Below are 19,613 nucleotides of genomic sequence, written 5' to 3'. Positions count from 1 at the left end.
GTGGGACCCTGAGAGAGTGACTCCACTCCTTGACTTTGTGGACAAGAATTCAGCTAACCTACACTTCCTTTTTTGATTACACTCCCGCGTTGCAAAGTTAACAGAAGGCCTTGTGCGAATGAAAAATATCACTTGAATGATAGAAGTTTCTATGTGGAATTGCAATGACTTCATGACTTTCTAACAGAATAAGACAATTACGTACTCAAAAAGACTATGGACTATTTACTATTACTTTGACAGGTTGTGATTTTAAACCCTGATTGACTAAATAAAAAAAAAAAAATTTTTTATTGTGGTGTTTGCATACTAACAAACTTGACAGTGACTAATGTAGATCCTAATTGGAACAACAACAAAATTGCAAGTAAGAGCCTTAACAATGTTGTATTGACTATAGCCCTAAGGTTTATATATATATATATATATATATATATATATATATATATATATATATATAAATAAAAGATTGGTCACATTAAAAAAAAAAATCCTAAGATAATTCTGTTTCAGCTCCTATTGTTGATGAGTGAATGGATCCTCCCCAGCAGGACCTGATAAGTAGGAAAAGATTATTACAAGGTTTAAGACGTAAGCATATATTATAAGTGGTAATGACTAACAGTTGTGGTAGAAGGAAAGTGTAGGTACTAAGATGGGAAGAGTCAGCGTTAGAGGAGATAAGGAATAGAGATGACAGTACTTTTGTTTTTCTTTAAAACTGAAAAGGAAGAGCTGTTTAACCTGCTTCCTTATGAATTCTGAATATTAAGTAATTCTGAGGTTGGTGTAATGATAGCATGTAAGTAAGTGAAAATCAGAGCGAAGAAGTAAATATTATCTATGCTAAAGACTATTTATTGAAGTAAGATGCTGAAGTAGAGATAAATTTGGCTAGTGATAATGACTTGCTAAAGGCAGGAGTTCTGAATGAAAGTACTAAAATTACTAACTAGACATATTAGATAATTTGGATTCTGAAGCAAGATGTTATTGATGAAAATTTAAGTAATAAATTACAATACTATAACAGTACTGTACACCCAAATAGTATATTCTGGTTTAAATTTACACTGGAAGGAAAAGATACATACATACATACATATATGATATATACTGTATATGGTTACCACAAGGATATTGTAAATGTCTCAAGCAATTATAAGTTGTATATATTAACCGACTAATGAAGACAAAAGACGTCGATTGAAAGCAGCAATCAACAGAAAGGACTGCCGGCTGGTGGATCTCACTCTGCTTCATCTATCTTTCCTTCCTTTCCTCAGTCTTTCCTTTGGTCTCTTGAGGTCTCCCTAATTTGTTGGAATTTAGATGTTTCTGGGGTTGGTGAAAGATTCTGGTTGGTAACCCGGTGGGTGGTAGGTGATGTCTGGTCGGTGCTGGATTTCACTTTCCTTTTATTTGATGCTTCCTCAGGTCTCCTGACAACCTCACGACTCTAGCTGGATTCTGAAGTATTCGGTTTAGGTGAATAGTATGGGATTTTTAATAGGTTTTAGGTGAATTAATGAGTACACACTCACACGCATATGCACATACTCACGCATATACAAAAAAAGAAAAAGAGGGGAAAAAAGAGCAATGATGATGATATGTCAAATCGGTAAGATTACCGAATGAACAATACTGTACTGAGCTTTCTCTAAAGAAAAGAAAGAAAACAAATTAAAACGAAAGGACTGGCGGCTCAAAGTATTCACGGATTTGCAGCGATTATTTTTTGCGAGGTTAGTAGATAAATGTTGTAATTAGTAGATAAATGTTCATACATTTTACAAGTGAAGGTATTATTTGATTACTATATTAAGTGTAATCTTTGCGTGTTCAAAAATAATTGAAAAATGAGATCTGATGAAGAAGCTTCTTTTGCAAAAGATTTATTTTAGGAGCTCCTAAAAGACACAAGACATGCTTACATTCAAAGGTGATGTTAAGCCTCGAGTGTGTCCATATGAAAAACACACAGTCGCTTTATAGATGAAAAAAGCATACTCCTCCTCTGAGGCTGGACAAAGGGTTAGCAATTATAATAGACAGACAAGTGATTTATTGACATGTTTACTCCAGTTTCGTCCAAAGCCGGAAATATATGACTAGACAGGTATGCGACCTAGACTCCCTCAGACCCACAGTGTTATCAACTTGAGAACATGCCTCCCATGTGCATTCCTATCTCACCAGCTGGAAGGGAGTGAAAAGTGTTATTCATTACACTACAGTTATATGTCCAATATATTTCACACAAACATTATCACAGTTATATGGCATCTATATACTATAAGTAGATTCATAAACAGTAAAAATATGCATAGAAAATGTTAAATGTCTTCACAAGTAAACGTACACTCTAACAAAGATTGTAACAGAGGTGTGTAATTGTGTGTTTCAAATTACATTAACGAGCCAGATAGTTAGCGTCCACTCCAACTGCACGAACACACATCTTAGTTTTAAAATGTACCTATTGCATAGCTTGCTACTACGATAGTCATTTGTTCCATGCTAGTAAACATAGAAACATAACATCATCACAGTGTTTCAATATAGAACGGACTAGGTAAAAATAAGTCAGTTAGCATGATTAACAAGTTTACCTTTGCATTACGTGGTATATTGTCCCCCGGTGTGACCGTAGCATCTCATCCCAGAGACTCAGCCAGCGACAAGCGTTTGAATCAGCCCCGGTGGAAGGAGAAGAAACGGCATTGACTACATAATGATATAGGTCGTGCGCTGTGAATTCCGGCAAAGTCGGCGATTTGATTAACTTGGTAAAAACAGCAGGCAACATAAGGTATGGGCTGTTTTCAAACTAGCAATCTCCAACTTAAGTAAATATCACGCTCTATGAGTCCCGACTATGTGCAACTTCGACTGACAGGCGTACTTTGGTTGAAGTAGTAGATTCCATGGCTCTATGGGCAATATTACATTATATTATATATTGTAAAATAGCAGTCGCTAAGTCACTAAGTCGCTCCGGGTCACGTCCACTTCCATTCAACAATCATTTCCTTCCGCCGTCCGTCATAGGGCAGTCATGTGATCACGTGGCGTCGGTGCAAATGGTCAATAGTTTAAAATTAATAGTAAAGTAATTTTTGCTAATTTTGACGCTAATATTTTCTCTTTTACTGCAAATGAAAATCGGCTTGAAATATCAGTTATCAGTTTTAGTCCAATTTCCATTACGCTTGATAGTTAAAAAAAAAGAAGAAGTAAATCAACCTCATCCCGTTTTTATTTAGTCAACTGTAAATCTAGCATTTTGGTCTTTATTTTAATTCAACAAAACATAATTTTATTCATCTAGTTTTAGTCAACAAATGTCAATATTTTAGTGTAGTTTTAGTCAGTTTATTATTGTTGGAACGTTACAGCCGTTAGATTAATTTTACGTTATAAGGTTAATATACTTTTTTTTTTTTACCTTTCTCCGTGAATCCACCTCCTGTCTGACCCGTGTTTGTGCATGTTGCACTCGCTAGCTGCAGAATTGTAAGGGGGTGTGTCACTGTGTGTCACATGACAATGTCACAGTGACAGATTAGCAGACAGGATTTTACAAAATCAAAAAATGTTTGTCTCGTCTTTGTTCATTAACTATAATGTCCATAGATTTGAGTCCAGTTTTTATGTTTTTATATTTAAGTGAAGTACATTTTCGTCTTGTCTTTATTAGTCGACGAAAATGCATTCTGATTTAGTCCCAGTTATTATTTATCAATGAGCGTTTTAGTCTAGTCTAGTTTTTGTCCGGTGAAAATTGTGTTGACGAAAATATTTTTGTTTAGTTTTAGTTAATAAAATTAGCACTAGAGGCCCTCTATGATAGTACACTCCCCTTTAATTCACATACCATTAACATTACTCTACGCAACATCTCTAACCTCCAACGAGCACTCACCCCACACGCCACTGCCATTCTTGTTCACATCTTAATTACCTCTCTCATTGACTTCTGTAATTCACTCCTGTATGGCTTCTCCAATAAATCCCTTCATAAAGTCTAACTCCAAAATTCTGCAGAATATGTAATTGCACGCACCCCAACCATAACACCCCTCCAACAACTCCACTGGCTCCCCATTAAAGAAATAATTAATTACAAACTTCTCACTTTTCAAAGCTCTACATTATATATCTGACCTCCTTCACATTGCTACTCCTGCTTGTTCACTCCGCTCCTCATTCACCCTCCAACTCCATGTCTTCCGTGTTCACCTCATCACTATGGGATGTGGAAGTGTTCAGTCACTCTCTGCTCCCAAGATTTGGAACTCCCTCCCTCCTGACCTTTGCACCATCAAATCTTAAACTAAAACTTAAAACTTACCCGTTCCTATTCCACCCATTGGTGGGTAAATCATCTAATTTACATCATCTATTTTTACCTTGTTTTATTGACTTTTATTTGGTTGTTTTTAAAGTTTTGTACAGGGACCTTGAGCGTCCTGAGAGGTGCTTCAAATAAAAAATAATATTAAGAAAGATAATAAGAATATGTTAATAATTTAAAAAAAAACATGAAAATAAAAACAACAAAAGGAATTTCGGATAAATACACTGAATAACTTAATTAAAAAAGGACCTTCCAAGTCAACATATCCAATCTATTTTCATTGACAAAGACTCACTGTTTGATTATTTGATTTTATTCAGAATTACATTTACACTTTACCACCTTCACATCAAAATCCGAAGTTTCTTCACAGTCCATCTAATCCAGGGGTGGGCACACTCGGTCCCTGCAGGTTTTGGAGGTTTCCCTCTTCCAACACAAGCTGATTCCAATCAACAGGATCGTTATCAGGCTTATGCAGAGCTTGCTGATGAGCTGATCATATATCAGCTGTGTTGGAGAAGGGAAACATCCGAAAGGACTCCGGCCCGCATGGACCGAGTGTACCCACCCCTGATCTAATCAGTCATGAATTTATTGCATATGGACATCAAAGCTCATACATTGTTTTAAGTATTTCAGCACCAGTGGTACCGCCAAACAATTGTCCACAGGATGCTTTTAGAAGATAGAAAGACTAATAATAAAAAACATAAAGATGGTGCATACTACATAGAATAAAGAAATGTTGGTTTTCCAAGCGGTTATCATCGTGAATACCTTGAGATACTAAACATTTTTTCAATTTTATTTTATCCAATGCTATTTGACGATTGCGTTTCTCAACAGTACACTTGTGTCTCTTGTACATGGACTGCTTTTTATATAGTGATTACCATATGGTGCAAGGCGCTTTACAAAGCCTCACATTCAGCCATCCACAAACACATTCATACACCAGTGGTCGGCTGCTGCAATGCAGGGCAGGGCAGCGCGCAGCCAGGTCCACTGGGAGCAAATCGGGGGTTCAGTGTCTTGTTTAAGGGCTGAAGATTGAACCCACAACCTCACGGTTGAGAGACGGCCACTCTACCGCTGAGCCATTCCGTCACTGTCTTTATCTTTCTCAGAGAACTTTTACTCACAAACTGAGCAGCGAAAAGGTTTCTCACCAGTGTGGATTCCTGTGTCCATTCTTAAACGTTCCTTCTGAGAAAACTTAAGTCACAAACTGTGCAGGCAGAAGGTTGCTCACCAGTGTTGGGTTCTTGTGTGACTTCTTAAGTGCCCCTTCTGAGAGAATCTTTGGTCACAAACTGAGCAGGCAAAAGGTTTCTCACCAGTGTGGATTCTTGTGTGACTTCTTAAGTGCCCCTTCTGAGAGAATCTTTGGTCACAAACCGTGCAGGCAAAAGGTTTCTCACCAGTGTGGGTTCTTGTGTGTCTTTTTAAACTTCCCTGCTGAGAGAATCTGTGGCCACAGACTGTGCAGGCAAAAGGTTTCTCCCCATTGTGGGTTCTTGTGTGTATTTTTAAGTGTCCTTTCTGAGAGAAACTTTGGTCACAAACTGGGCAGGCAAAAGGTTGCTCACCAGTGTGGGTTCTTTTGTGACTTCTTAAGTGCTCTTTCTGAGAAAATCTTTGGCCACAAACTGTGCAGGTGAATGGTTTCTCACCAGTGTGGGTTCTTGTGTGTTTTTTTAAGGTTCCCTTCTCTGAGAACATTTGACAACAAACAGAGCAGGCAAAAGGTTTCTCGCCAGTGTGGGTTCTTGTGTGTATTTTCAAGCTTGCCTTACGTGAGAACCTATGGCCACAAATTGAGCAGACAAACGGTTTCTCACCAGTGTGTGTTCTTGTGTGTATTTTTAAGTCTGTTTTACTACAGAATCTTTGGCCGCAATCTGAGCAGGTGAAATGTTTCTCACCAGTGTGGGTTGTTGTGTGTGTTTTTAAGCTTGCCTTCAGAGAGAATCTTTGGCCACAAACGGAGCAGGAGAAAGGTTTCTCACCAGTGTGGGTTATTGAGTGTGTTTTTAAGCTTGCCTTCTGAGAGAATCTTTGACCACAAATTGAGCAGATAAAAGGTTTCTCACCAGTGTGTGTTCTTGTGTGTGTTTTTAAGCTTATCTTATGAGAGAATCTTTGGCCACAATCTGTGCAGGCGAAAGATTTCTCACCAGTGTGGGCTCTTGTGTGACTTTGCAAGTGTCCCTTCTGAGAGAATCTTTGGTTACAAATTGAGCAGATAAAAGGTTTCTCACCAGTGTGTGTTCTTGTGTGTGTTTTTAAGCTTATCCTACGAGAGAATCTTTGGCCGCAATCTGTGCAGATGAAAGGTTTCTCACCAGTGTGTATTCTCATATGTTGTTTCAAATTGCTTTTACAAGCAAATGTTTTCCGACAAGAAGAACATTTCGAGCTTATATAGTCAATGTCACATATATCGTCGTCATTATCATCATCGCCTTTGGAAAGCCCGTGTGGCGACATGTCATCACTATCTGATAGTGGAGCGATGAGGCCGTCTGCTTGTGATCCTCCCCAGTGCTCTCCATCACCTTCTGTTGCCATGTGTTGACATGAGATGCTGCTAGGAGGCTCCACCCCTCTGTCCACCTCACCTGGACCTTTATATTCACTCTTTAAAAGGGCTTCAGTCAATGGCAACTTGTAGATATTTGCCTCCTCTTTGATGTAGGGAGGCGCTTCTCCTTCCTCTAACATGTAAGGATGCTCTGGATGCTCCTCGTTTATAATGTAAGGGGAAGGGTGCTCTGGCTGCTCCTCGTTTATAATGTTAGGGGACCGCTGCGCCCGTACTTCTTTCAAGTGGGGGATCTCTTCATCCACCTCTTCTTCTTTAATGTGAGGGTTCTCCGACTCCTGTTTCTCAGGGCGAACATCTTCCCTGATGTCTGCAACACACAAGAATAAAGGATGGAACAAGCTCTCATGGCATTGCAGTGACATTTCTTGTCCTTGCACAGCACAAGGTTATTTTCTTTTGGCTGTTTTTTGGTTTGTTGAATATTAGTTGAAAAGTCACAACGACGTTGACGATCAAAATTGTTGACAATTAATATTAATAGGCAGCGAGTCGTTTATTTATTTGGCACTCTGTTTTTCTATCGAAAACGGCTTCATCTCGGTCTTCTCCCGCTGGCTTGATGCCATGTCTATGACACGTGCAGTAGCTGTCATTTGTGACGTAAACAAAAGCATTATGAGTAATGGAACGTCATGGCTATTCCATGTTGGCAACAGAGTCAGAAACTTCAGGCGTATTTCACCCAAAATGCTTAATACTAGTGGTGCAACGGATCACAAAAGTCACGGTTTGGATCACGGATTTTAAATTATTTTTTTTTTTAAATGAAAATTGAAAACCACACGTGTTTTTCATGTGTTTATTGAAAACATGTGTAGGCAATACCAATGCTGTGGCGTGGCTTCTACTCTGCTTGCGTGCTGCCGAGTCTTAATTAGCGCGTCATACTTCTCAATGAGGAGTCGATGTCCAGCAAGTGCTACACTTAATAAGCTTAATTAGCGCTTCATGCTTCTCAACGAGGAGTGCACGTCCAGCGACCGCTTCAGTGCATGAAGCCATCTTCCTGTGTCCTCTCGCACGCACGCTGAAAGAGGCGTGTCACTTATTTAAGGCATTTTCCGCATATCGGTAGACAGGCGGCCATGCGTGTATGTGTACCTGCCTTTAAAACAGAGTTGGCGGGCTGTCTCGTATTTATTTTTTTAAGTACCAATACTAAGAAAAATTGATGCCAAGCCGTTTCTGACGGCAAAACATCGAGGTACGATACTGGTACCGGTATCCCGTGCAACACTAGTTCCCTCGCTATAACGGGGTTCACCTTTCACAGCCTCATGTGTTACGTTGAGCATGTTTCAGCTTAATTGATATGTCAGAATGGTATTGACTGTGAATGCACACTTTGTTAATTTTTTTCCACCAAAAAGTCGTAAAGCAGCATTTAAAAACGAAGCATGTAGTGGCTGATGCCTAAAAGCATTTCTAGCTTAGTGATAGTCATGTCTGGAAGCTAGCATTAGCATCGTGTGTGGAACGCAATGTTGTTTAGTACGCTAACATATTTATGAGGTCTCTTATGGATTACGGAGGCTTTAGTCAGCGAACTCGCGTTTATTAATAACCAAAAGGTCTAGGACTGGGTTTAAAATATCGAATCGATATTGCCTTTCATAGCCCAATATAGATTCATAAAACCATGTATTGATACTTTTAATACGGCTTTTTCCGGCTTGCTCCCAAAAGGAGCCCAGTGCTTACAAAGAAAAGAAACAGCTCAAGCATGAGCTGCTCTGAGCTGCTGATTGTTATATAATTTTAAAAATGGGCTGCATTTTAATGAAAGCGGATCGCATCACGGGTCTCCCTCTCAAAAAATACACGCATGCAAACACACATTGTTTAGACAGATGCACTATGGAAAAGCTTTTCTTTTTGCAGTAGTTTTAAATGTCTTACCTTAAGTAAAATTATGCTTCACATTGGAGCCAAAAGTTGAATCTTGATCGTTTACTGTGCATCTTGCTGCTCTAAATAGTAAATAAGTCATACTACACAATAACTTACACAAAACTACGGACTACTTCTTCTAATTGCATTTGATGGTTGTCAAATTATTTTGGTTCATTAGCGCCCCCTTCTTTAGCATAGATACTTATGGCTATGAAAAAGACCACTGGCGGTAATGCATGACTTCTTTTTTCTTACCGCTTTTGGTGCATTACTGCTACATTATAAAACGGAGTGCATGCATGTGACAGTAATGTACATTAAATGAAAAAAACAAAACAAAAGACTGAACACAAATACCTCCCAAAATAAGTAAGGTAAGAAATTGGACATAAAAACACAAAATGTGGATGCATAATTATGGACTATGACTGTGTCTCTTATGTCAATTTGTTTTTATTTATTTATTAACCACTGGAACCTTAACATAAAAACTGTCACAGGAATGTGAATGTCGTGATTTGCCAGAGAGTTTTTCCCACTTTATTATTATGTATCGTAATTGATTTAAATTATTATTTATCGTTTTGATCAGGTCATCCATCCATCCATTCATTTTTTTAACAGCTTGTCCTCACAAGGGTCGCGGGGGGCGCTGGAGCCTATCCCAGCTGGTTTCGGGCAGTAGGCGGGGTACACCCTGAACTGGTTGCCAATCGCAGGGCACACAGAGGGGAACAACCATCCACTCTCACAATCACACTTATGGACAATTTGGAGTGTTCAATTAGCCTGCCATGCATGTCTTTGGAATGTGGGAGGAAACCGGAGCACCCGGAGAAAACCCACACAAGCACGGGGAGAACATGCAAACTCCACCTAGGAAGGCAGACTCGATCTCACGTCCTCTGCACTGCGAGGCGGACGTGCTAACCAGTCAGACACCGTGCCGCCCTTGATCAGGTCATGTTCAATAAAATATAGATGATTAATGTAATTGCATTGGATTCAATTATAAATGTAAATATTCATATTTGTATTAATGCTCCAAGTAAGAGAAAGAAGTTTCTACTATTTGCAACATTGGTACTTCTGAGAATATCTTCCAAATAAAAGTAAAATTGGTACTGCATGAAATCCTTAACTGAAAGGAAAATGAATGTGAATCGGATCGGGCCCTTCTGAATCGAAACAATTTTGTAAATCTGAATCGATACCCAGCACTCTCCAGTGTTGTAAATTGCTTGCTTTCTTTGATGTTGCAATGTCAATGATTGAAGAAAATTCAATTTTTGAGGATGACGTCAACACAGCACATCACCAGAGCTCGTCACTTCATCACTGCAAGCATGACACCACTTGGCAAAACAAATAAAACAAAAAAGATAGCAGTAATAATAAGAGGGGAAAAAAATGATTTCATCACATTTATTGATCAAATTTCTAGTAAATAGTATGGTGGGGTCAGTGGCTTGGTGGGGGGTAGCTCAATATCTTTGCGCACACTACCGTAAATCCTACCTCACCGCAATTATACATTTACAGTACCAAAATTGGAGAGCATTTGAGACAGTACTTAGTAGAAACAGCATGATTTATGATGTTTTCATTTGTTAAACATAAACAAGAGGACTTCAGACATTTAACAAAATATGCCTCTGCCAAATCTAATATTGGGGTCTAAGCAACTGAGTGATAAAAGAAAAAGGGGGGTTACAAAGCAGCACATACCGTGCAAATTTTTGTTGTAGTTAAAAAATAATGACCACCCCGGCCCTATACCAACTGCCTACGAGCTGTATATGTCTAATCTGTACGTTTAACGTACCTGAGGTGGGAGTAAGTCATTGACACAAGTAATTGACGCAAGACACAAGTAAGTCTCAAGTCTTTGGCCTCAAGTCCCGAGTCAAGTCCCAAGTCAAGACTGACAAGTCTCAAGCGATTCACAAGTGCTACACTTTGAGTTTCAAATCCTTTCTGGATCACAAAAGTCACGGATCGGATTGTCCCCCCCCTCCCCACAAAATCAGATAAATAGAACTTTGTAGGGGTGTGAATTGCCTAGTACCTGGCGATTCGATTCGTATCACGATTCATAGGTCACGATTCGATACCGATTAATCCCGATACAAATCTATAAATAGATTATTGCGATTTTTTAAAACTCAAATTTAGAAAATACTAATCAGTAAACTTGTACATGTACACTGTAAGATTTGTATGAACATGTATTTATTTATCTGAAAATTCAGGCTTATAACTGAGCCACTGCATTTAACAAACAGGTTACAGCAGTCTGTTTCATGTTTGAACAGCACTGAAATAAAATATTAAGGGTTAATGTTCCATTAATATAACATTCTTCCATGCTTAAATGTGTAAATCCTAACCCTAAGTAAGACGTTTTGTTGAATATTTCCATAAAAAAATTATGTTTAAAAATCGATTTGTCCGCATATTGAATCGATTCGAGAATTGCCCGTCCGTCCGTCCGTCTTCTACCGCTTATCCGGGGTCGGGTCGCGGGGGCAGCAGCTTTAGCAGTGAAGCCCAGACTTCCCTCTCCCCAGCCACTTCAGGCAGCTCCTCCGACGGGATCCCAAGGCTTTCCCAGGCCAGCCGAGAGACGTAGTCTCTCCAGCGTGTCCTGGGTCGTCCCCGGGGCCTCCCGCCGGTAGGACATGCCCGGAACACCTCCCCAGGGAGGGGTCCAGGGGGCATCCGAACCAGATGCCCGAGCCACCTCAACTGGTTCCTCTCAACGTGGAGGAGTAGCGGCTCGACGCTGAGTCCCTCCCGGATGACCAAGCTTCTCACCCTATCTCTAAGGGAGAGCCCGGCTAACCTGCGGAGGAAACTCATTACGGCTGCTTGTATCCGGGATCTTGTTCTTTCGGTCACGACCCACAGCTCGTGACCATAGGTGAGGGCAGGAAAGACCCCAAGATACTTGAACTCCTCCACTTGGGGCAGGATCTCATCCCCGACCCGGAGAGGGCACTCCACCCTTTTCCGACTGAGGACCATGGTCTCGGATTTGGAGGTGCTGATCCTCATCCCAACCGCTTCACACTCGGCTGCAAACCGCTCCAGTGAGAGCTGGAGATCACGGCTTGAAGAAGCCAACAGCACCACATCATCTGCAAAAAGCAGAGATGCAATGCTGAGGCCACCAAACCGGACTCCCTCAACGCCTCGGCTGCGCCTAGAAATTCTGTCCATAAAAGTTATGAACAGAATCGGTGACAAAGGGCAACCTAGGCGGAGTCCAACCCTCACAGGAAACAAATTCGACTTACTGCCGGCAATGCGGACCAAACTCTGACATCGGTCGTACAGGGACCGAATAGCCCGTATCAGGGGGCTCGGTACCCCATATTCCCGAAGCACCCCCCACAGGACTCCCCGAGGGACACGGTCAAACGCCTTCTCCAAGTCCACAAAGCACATGTGGACTGGTTGGGCGAACTCCCACGAACCCTCGAGGACCCTGCTGAGGGTGTAGAGCTGGTCCACTGTTCCATGGCCGGGACGAAAACCACACTGCTCCTCCTGAATCCGAGTTTTGACCTCCTGACGGACCCTCCTCTCCAGCACCCCTGAATAGACCTTACCTGGGAGGCTGAGAAGTGTGATCCCTCTAAAGTAGGAACACACCCTCCGGTCACCCTTCTTAAAAAGGGAGACCACCACCCCGGTCTGCCAATCCAGAGGCACTGTCCCCGATGTCCACGCGATGCTGCAGAGACGTGTCAACCACGACAGCCCCACAACATCCAGAGCCTTTAGGAACTCCTCAAAGGAAGGCGTGTCGGTGGAATTGAGGAGGTCTTCGAAGTACTCTCCCCACCGATTCACGACGTCCCGAGTCGAGGTCAACAGCACCCCATCTCCACTATACACAGTGTTAACGGCGCATTGCTTTCCTCTCCTGAGACGCCGGATGGTGGACCAGAATTTCCTCGAATCCGTCCGGAAGTCGTTTTCCATGGCCTCACCGAACTCCTCCCATGTCCGAGTTTTTGCCTCAGCGACCGCCGAAGCCGCATTCCGCTTGGCCAGTCGGTACCTGTCAGCAGCCTTCGGAGTCCCACAGGCCAAAAAGGCCCAATAGGACTCCTTCTTCAGCTTGACGGCAACCCTTACTGCTGGTCTCCACCAGCGGGTTCGAGGATTGCCGCCACGACAGGCACCAACCACCTTACGGCCACAGCTCCGATCGGCCACCTCAACAATGGAAGCGCGGAACATGGTCCACTCTGACCAATGTCCCCCGCCTCCCCCGGGACAATGGAGAAGCTCTGCCGGAGATGGGCGTTGAAACTCTTTCTGACAGGGGATTCGGCCAGACGTTCCCAGCAGACCCTTCACAATACGTTTGGGCCTGCCTGGTCGGACCGGCATCTTACCCCGCCATCGGAGCCAACACACCACCAGGTGGTGATCAGTTGACAGCTCCGCCCCTCTCTAACCTGAGTGTCCAGCACATACGGCCGCAAATCCGATGACACGACTACAAAGTCGATCATCGAACTGCGGCCTAGGGTGCCCTGGTGCCAAGTGCACATATGGACACTCTTGTGCTTGAACATGGTGTTCGTTATGGTCAGTCCGTGGCGAGCACAGAAGTCCAATAACAAAACACCGCTCGGGTTTCGATCGGGGGGGGGGCATTCCTCCCAATCACGCCCCTCCAGGTCTCACTGTCATTACCGACGTGAGCATTGAAGTCCCCCAGCAGAACGAGGGAGTCCCCAGGGGGTGCGCTCTCCAGCACACCCTCCAAGGACTCCAGGAAGGGTGGGTACTCTGAGCTGCTGTTCGGTGCATAAGCACAAACAAAAGTCATGACCCGTCCCCCCACCCGAAGGCGGAGGGAGGCTACCCTCTCATTCACCGTGGTAAACCCCAACGTACAGGCGGTTAGCTGGGGGGCAATGAGTATGCCCACACCTGCTCTGCGCCTCTCACCGTGGGCAACTCCAGAGTGGAAGAGGGTCCAGCCCCTCTCGAGAGGATTGGTACCAGAACCCAAGCCGTGTGTGGAGGCGAGTCCGACTATATCTAGTCGGAACTTCTCAGCCTCGCACACCAGCTCGAGCTCCTTCCCTGTCAGAGAGGTGAGATTCCATGTCCCCAGAGCTAGCTTCAGTAGCCGGGGGTCGGACCGCCAAGGCCCCCGCCTTTGGCTGCCACCCAACTCACTGCGCACCCGACCCCTTTGGCCCCTTCCACCGGTGGTGAGCCCATGGGAAGGGGGACCCACGTTGCCTTTTCGGGCATGGGTATAGGCCCGGCCACCAGACGCTCGCCTTCGAGCCCCACCTCCAGGATTCGAGAATTGCGCGCTGTAATATCGCAATATATTGCCAAATAGATTTTTTCTAACACCCCTAAAACTTTGTCTTAATTTATTTTATAATGCTTTTGCCCATTACATTTTTTAAAAATATATATAAACTCAAAATGTCTAATATGGCCATTAGGATTTAGGAACACACTTTTAAGTGCAATATAAGGCAGTGTTTTATAAAATAATTATAAATGAAGGCAAAGTTCAATTTATTTATTTTTTAATAATGAAAAATACATCTAAGTGCAATTTAAGGCACATTCCCCTCGTTTAAACAGGGTGAGTGGATTACAAAGTAGCATAGGTCCACAATAAGAAAAGCAAGCGAGCCAAGCAACAGCTGTCAAACTACTTGGAAGCCAGGCACTCGATAGCCACGAACGACGGGGACTAGTACCGTATCGTGCAATGACGGAGTAATTAAATTGCGTTTTCTTTGTGTCCTAAATTCGCTAATTAATATACTTTCGAGGTGGCATTCTGGTAGTGGTGGTACTAGAAAATATGTAATTTCAATAAAAACGTTGATGATGCAAGCCAAAATGTCAAAGGGAAGTAGTCAAGCTGGCGTTCCCGCCACCATGCAGGCAGACTTCAAAGTAAAATCCGCCAAGGCTGTTGCATTGGTATCGATGTATTATTTGGTCACCTTTATTTTGAAGTTTGTCAAAGGGCTCAAGTTCGAGTGAAGTCACAAGTCATTGATGGTAAAGTCCAAGTCGAGTTGCGAGTGTTTTAACATTTTGTCAAATTGAGTCTTAAGTCGTCAAATTCATGACTCGAGTCAAAGTCACACGACTAGAGTCCACACTACAGTAGTCTGCTTGCAAGATGGGAGGAGGAAGATGGCTTCCCTGTTGCTTCAACGGCTGGCACGGCCATGCGTGTTATGGGCTCTCGGCTATCCAGTCATATATTCAGATTAGTGGTGTGGAAGTTTTCCCGCACGCAGACAGGAGAAACAACGCAACAGGCACATTTTTTTCTTCTACAGACAGTTCTCGGAATGAACGGAGTGGATATAAGAATTTAAGACTTGGGTAAATTAAATTTTAGACCTGGGATTAAAATATGTTTTTTTAAAGACATTTAAGGCCTAAAATTTACATTTCTGAACTTTAGACTTTTTAAGACTTTTTTTTAGCCCCCGTGGGAACCCCGTTTAAAAAATATTGTGCTGCAAAAATACATAAATCAGGAATAAATATAAAAAGAATCTGAGTGTATATGCAGGAATATGCATATTATGCTGTGTGTAGGTATGTATGGGTATATGTATGTATGGGTATAAACATGCTGTATGTGCTCAATGTATGTACAACAATTAATTTTGGGAAATTTATCATATTGGAATTGAATTGAATTTTAATTTATTTGAAAGGGACAATGCACATTAATCAACATTTTACAATATAAATGTTAGCTAAGTCAAGCTAATTTTCATTGGCAGTCCCTTGGGCAGATGTAAAAGACAGCCTAAAATGAGTCAATTTCGAACAATATACAATAATATTACACGAGTACATCTCCTGTACAGTTATTACTTAATAGTGCTAACTAATCCATCTCATTCAGAGAGCAGCCACGGATTCAGTTTTTTGTTGAAGACACTTTTATTCATCTCCAATTTAAGTTCAGCGGGGACAGCATTCCATAGTTTAGTTCCCTGAAAGCAGAAGCTAGACTGTCCAAAAGTTGTCCTAAACTTTGGGAGCTCACAGTCCCTACTTATTGAGGCTCTGGTGGTCGGTCTACAGAAGCTTTGACACCTCAACGTGAGACCAGATAACAGTGGTGACACACAGATGTACAAAAATTTAAAAGACAGTTTAAAAATACTAAAATTCACAACATTTTCAAAGGTAAAAAGCTTGTGTTTTTGAATGATTTCACAAAGGTGCCAGCTCATTGGTTTCCTATCATAAATGTTAATTGCCTTTTTACACAGAGAAGTTATTGGCTTCAAAATGGAGGTGGATGTTTGTGACCATGCTGTAACGCAAAATAACAGATGGAAAACCATTGCATACATATACAACAGGGCAACTTTTTGTGGTAACTCTTTTCGAATGAAGCGAAAGCAATTTAGATTTGACTTAACCTTTTTGCAAACATAGTTTACGTGACTTTGAAACTTCAGATGTTTATCCAAAACAACACCCAGATATTTTGTTTCATTTACATTTTAAAGACACCTCAAAGGTAACCATTTGAAGATCTCTTACTGATAGAGAAACACATTGAGAATGTTTGTTTAATGTTTAAAGTTAGACGGGATTGTTGAAGACATTGTGAGATGTTGTGTAAGACCTCCATTAACCCCTGCCCAGCCAATGCAGATTAGATAAAAATGTTTGTATATGTAGGGCTTTATTTGATCTTTTACTTTTTTATGTGCATATGCAATGGATAAGGGTTCATAACTTATTCTAATATGTGTGCATTTAAGATCATCAACCTCGGAGTCACCATCATCATCATCATCGTCGTCATCAATGTGCTCTTTAGCATTGGTCGATGCTTTTCGTCTTTGAAAAAAATGCTCAAGCGTGAGCTGCTTGCAACCGGTCGCCATTATGGCTTCCTCAGCCATTGTCCCCTCAACACTCTAGCTCCGCCTCACGTCTTCTACTGACGCCTACCCAATCTTGTCCAAAGAGAATCATTGCTGCCATCTCGGGGCCAAAAATAGGCATTATACTAACTAGATCTGCTTGATACTTTCAGCACAGCTGGCCAAGGCTTTCCTCCACCCAATTCCCCAAAAAAAACAAAAAAAACTTGGTGAACGTCTTTTAACGTCTTTGGCGCTCCTCCGTAGGTTTTTACTAAACGTTATTTAATGTTTTTGGCAGTCAAAGAGTTAATATGTTATTAAATAATAACTTTTATTTCTTTCTTTCACTTTTATTTTATATTTTGTATTGCATTTATATGTTCAATAAACCAAAACCAAACCAAAATACATTTGAAAAATTTCTTAACAGTTTAATATCATTCACATAAAGGAGAAAAATTACTGGCCCCAGAATCGATCCCTGAGGCACCCTACAAGTTACATAACTGTGTTTTGATTGTTTTCTTTTTCTTTTTTAAATAACTGGTGACCCATTGATGCGTGACACCTCTCTTAAACCATATTTAAACAATTTATGCAATAATATTTCATGATCTAAAGCGTCAAATGCTTTTTGTAAATCCACAAATAAACCTTTTTTTTTTTTATCCATGGCTGTGCAAATTTCTTCAGTTAAATCCATTAATGCTATAGTAGTTGAATGATTGGAGTGGAACCCATATTGGCTATTTAAAATGTTATACTTATCTATAAATGTATTTAATCTTGTCGCATACAATTTTTCCAATATTTTAGAAAGCTGGGACTACTTTAGCTATTTTCATTTGTTCTGGGAAAATTCCTGTTATAAATGATAAATTACGTGAAAAGCTCTATCATCACATCTATGGTTTGCTTTATTATATCTGTATAATTGTTTGATTTTTTTACTAGGGACATTTTGAACTATGTTGAACAAGTATTCACACACAAATGCTTTGGGAATATATACCCACAAGTAAGATATCACTAATCCAAGCCACAAATTCTTCCCAAATTGTGAAAAACGCGTTATTTTAATAGAATTCAATTGCAACTTTTTTCTGTTCTCATTGCAAGCATATACACACACCATGGATGCACGGCACCACTGCCCCTGAGAGGCCAAAATGCGCAGGAACAACCAATATTTGTTTTGCAATTACTGTTTTAGTACAGTAGTTTTGTTTTACTTTATTTTAACTGTTCTTTTTTTTTTAGTTTAAGGGTTGACAGAATTTTCTTTTCCTCAAAATTCAAGGACACAAACATATCCAAGGACTTTTTTATTTCTACTAAGGGTTTGGAAAATAATCTATATTAATGGATGCGTCGCACATGTGCGATGCAAGTGCATCGGCTCATTAACTGAGTATCGACGTCATTGACGAGTGAAATTTAGATTCATCTTTATGCGTTGGCGGTAATCGGTCAAATCTGATGCAAGCGCCATTTTATTCATTGTAAACTTCACCCCATCTGCTTATGTTTGGAAACACTATGGATTTGCAAAGAAAGACAGAAAGCTTGACAAAACGTCTGTCATTTGCAAAGAATAGCTGTGTGAAGAAGCCGTACAACAGCAGCACGACAACATTAAAAGTGTACCGCCGCCTCCCCGTCTAGTTCCTCGTCAGACACCGGAGATAAAGTAAGTAAATTAGGTCAGGATCAGAATAGTTTTGCTTCTTATTTTGGGGGTCCTCTCGCAGTAAACTCTGACCGCGCAATGACTATAACTAAGGCCATTGCTTACTTCATATGCAAAGACAAGCAGCCTTATAACCGTGGTTCAAAATTAGGGCTTCAGACAGCTTGTGCACGTTTTCAAATGACTCGACCTTGACTTTAAAGTCCTGCACTTCATAGATGCTGACAACACTGCAAAGGACATGATATTCTTGAGGATAGCAGACCAAGTGGGGGATATGGTAAGTTTTACTCATTTTCTGTCTCACTTAACTCTTTGACTGCCAACTGTGGGTGCCAGCTGATTTAGAGCATTTTGACTGATCTTTCAAGGTCCACAGAAAAATTTGTGTTTGGACTATGGAAACACAGATACCAAATGAAAGATTGAACTCTCATCTTTCATTGGAAAAAAAAAAGTTTGTTTCTACCTTATTCAGTTTTTCAGTAATAAACAATAGAAAATAGGTTAGTTTCACCCAAATGCTCTGTTTTGGACCAAAATACGTAGAAATCAAGCTTTTTGTGAAACAATATTATTTCATGCACTCTAGTGAATTTGACACCTTTTTTTCCATGAATGATGCCACAAACACCTAAACAGTGCTTTACTTCTATAAAACACTACCACCAACAATGAAAAAGTGTTTTTTGATAGCAAAATAAGTTTATTTACATTCAACAGTGTAACAATTTGACAAAACAATTTGGCAAACTATTTACAAATGTGTGCGACTGTGCATGTGTGTTACTATTTACAATTGTGTGGATGTTTCAACGACACAGTTTTTCTTTTTGTGTGGTATATTGTGTAACACTCCCCTGCGTGCAAGAGGACGCAGCAGGATTTGCACCACAGATTAGTTTCACTGCGATTGCCCCTTCGCGTGCAGACCCTACACTTTCTTGCCGGCGTTTTTTTCCGGGGAGTAGCAGGTATATACTGCAGTGTGTGTTTGGCCATGTTGTCATCAAGTCTACTCTCAGGCTGATGATACGGTGACCTGGTGTTACGTCTGGCTTCCTCATGTCCTTCAGTTCCTATACCGGGTGGTAAGAGATGTTCTGATCCACCTTATCCAATCCATTCATGATGGCATCGTAGTCC

At 41.1% G+C, this 19,613-nt stretch overlaps 1 protein-coding gene across 2 annotated transcripts in view; it reads right to left on the bottom strand.

The window, feature by feature from the left end:
* The window catches only part of LOC144040574 (uncharacterized), a 60,458-nt gene that overhangs the window by 14,217 nt on the left and 26,628 nt on the right, over nt 1-19,613 (bottom strand). For both annotated transcript variants that reach the window (XM_077554873.1, XM_077554874.1), the window contains exon 2: nt 2,616-7,281. In XM_077554873.1, coding sequence (XP_077410999.1) covers nt 5,615-7,281 — 1,667 coding nt within the window. In that variant the 3' untranslated portion in view covers nt 2,616-5,614. The remainder of the gene's footprint in view (nt 1-2,615; nt 7,282-19,613) is intronic.

This window comes from Vanacampus margaritifer, chromosome 20, assembly GCF_051991255.1.
Source record: "Vanacampus margaritifer isolate UIUO_Vmar chromosome 20, RoL_Vmar_1.0, whole genome shotgun sequence".
Classification (NCBI taxonomy): domain Eukaryota; kingdom Metazoa; phylum Chordata; class Actinopteri; order Syngnathiformes; family Syngnathidae; genus Vanacampus; species Vanacampus margaritifer.
Note: the sequence above shows the minus strand (reverse complement) of the source record. Positions and strands in the feature narration are given on the sequence as shown.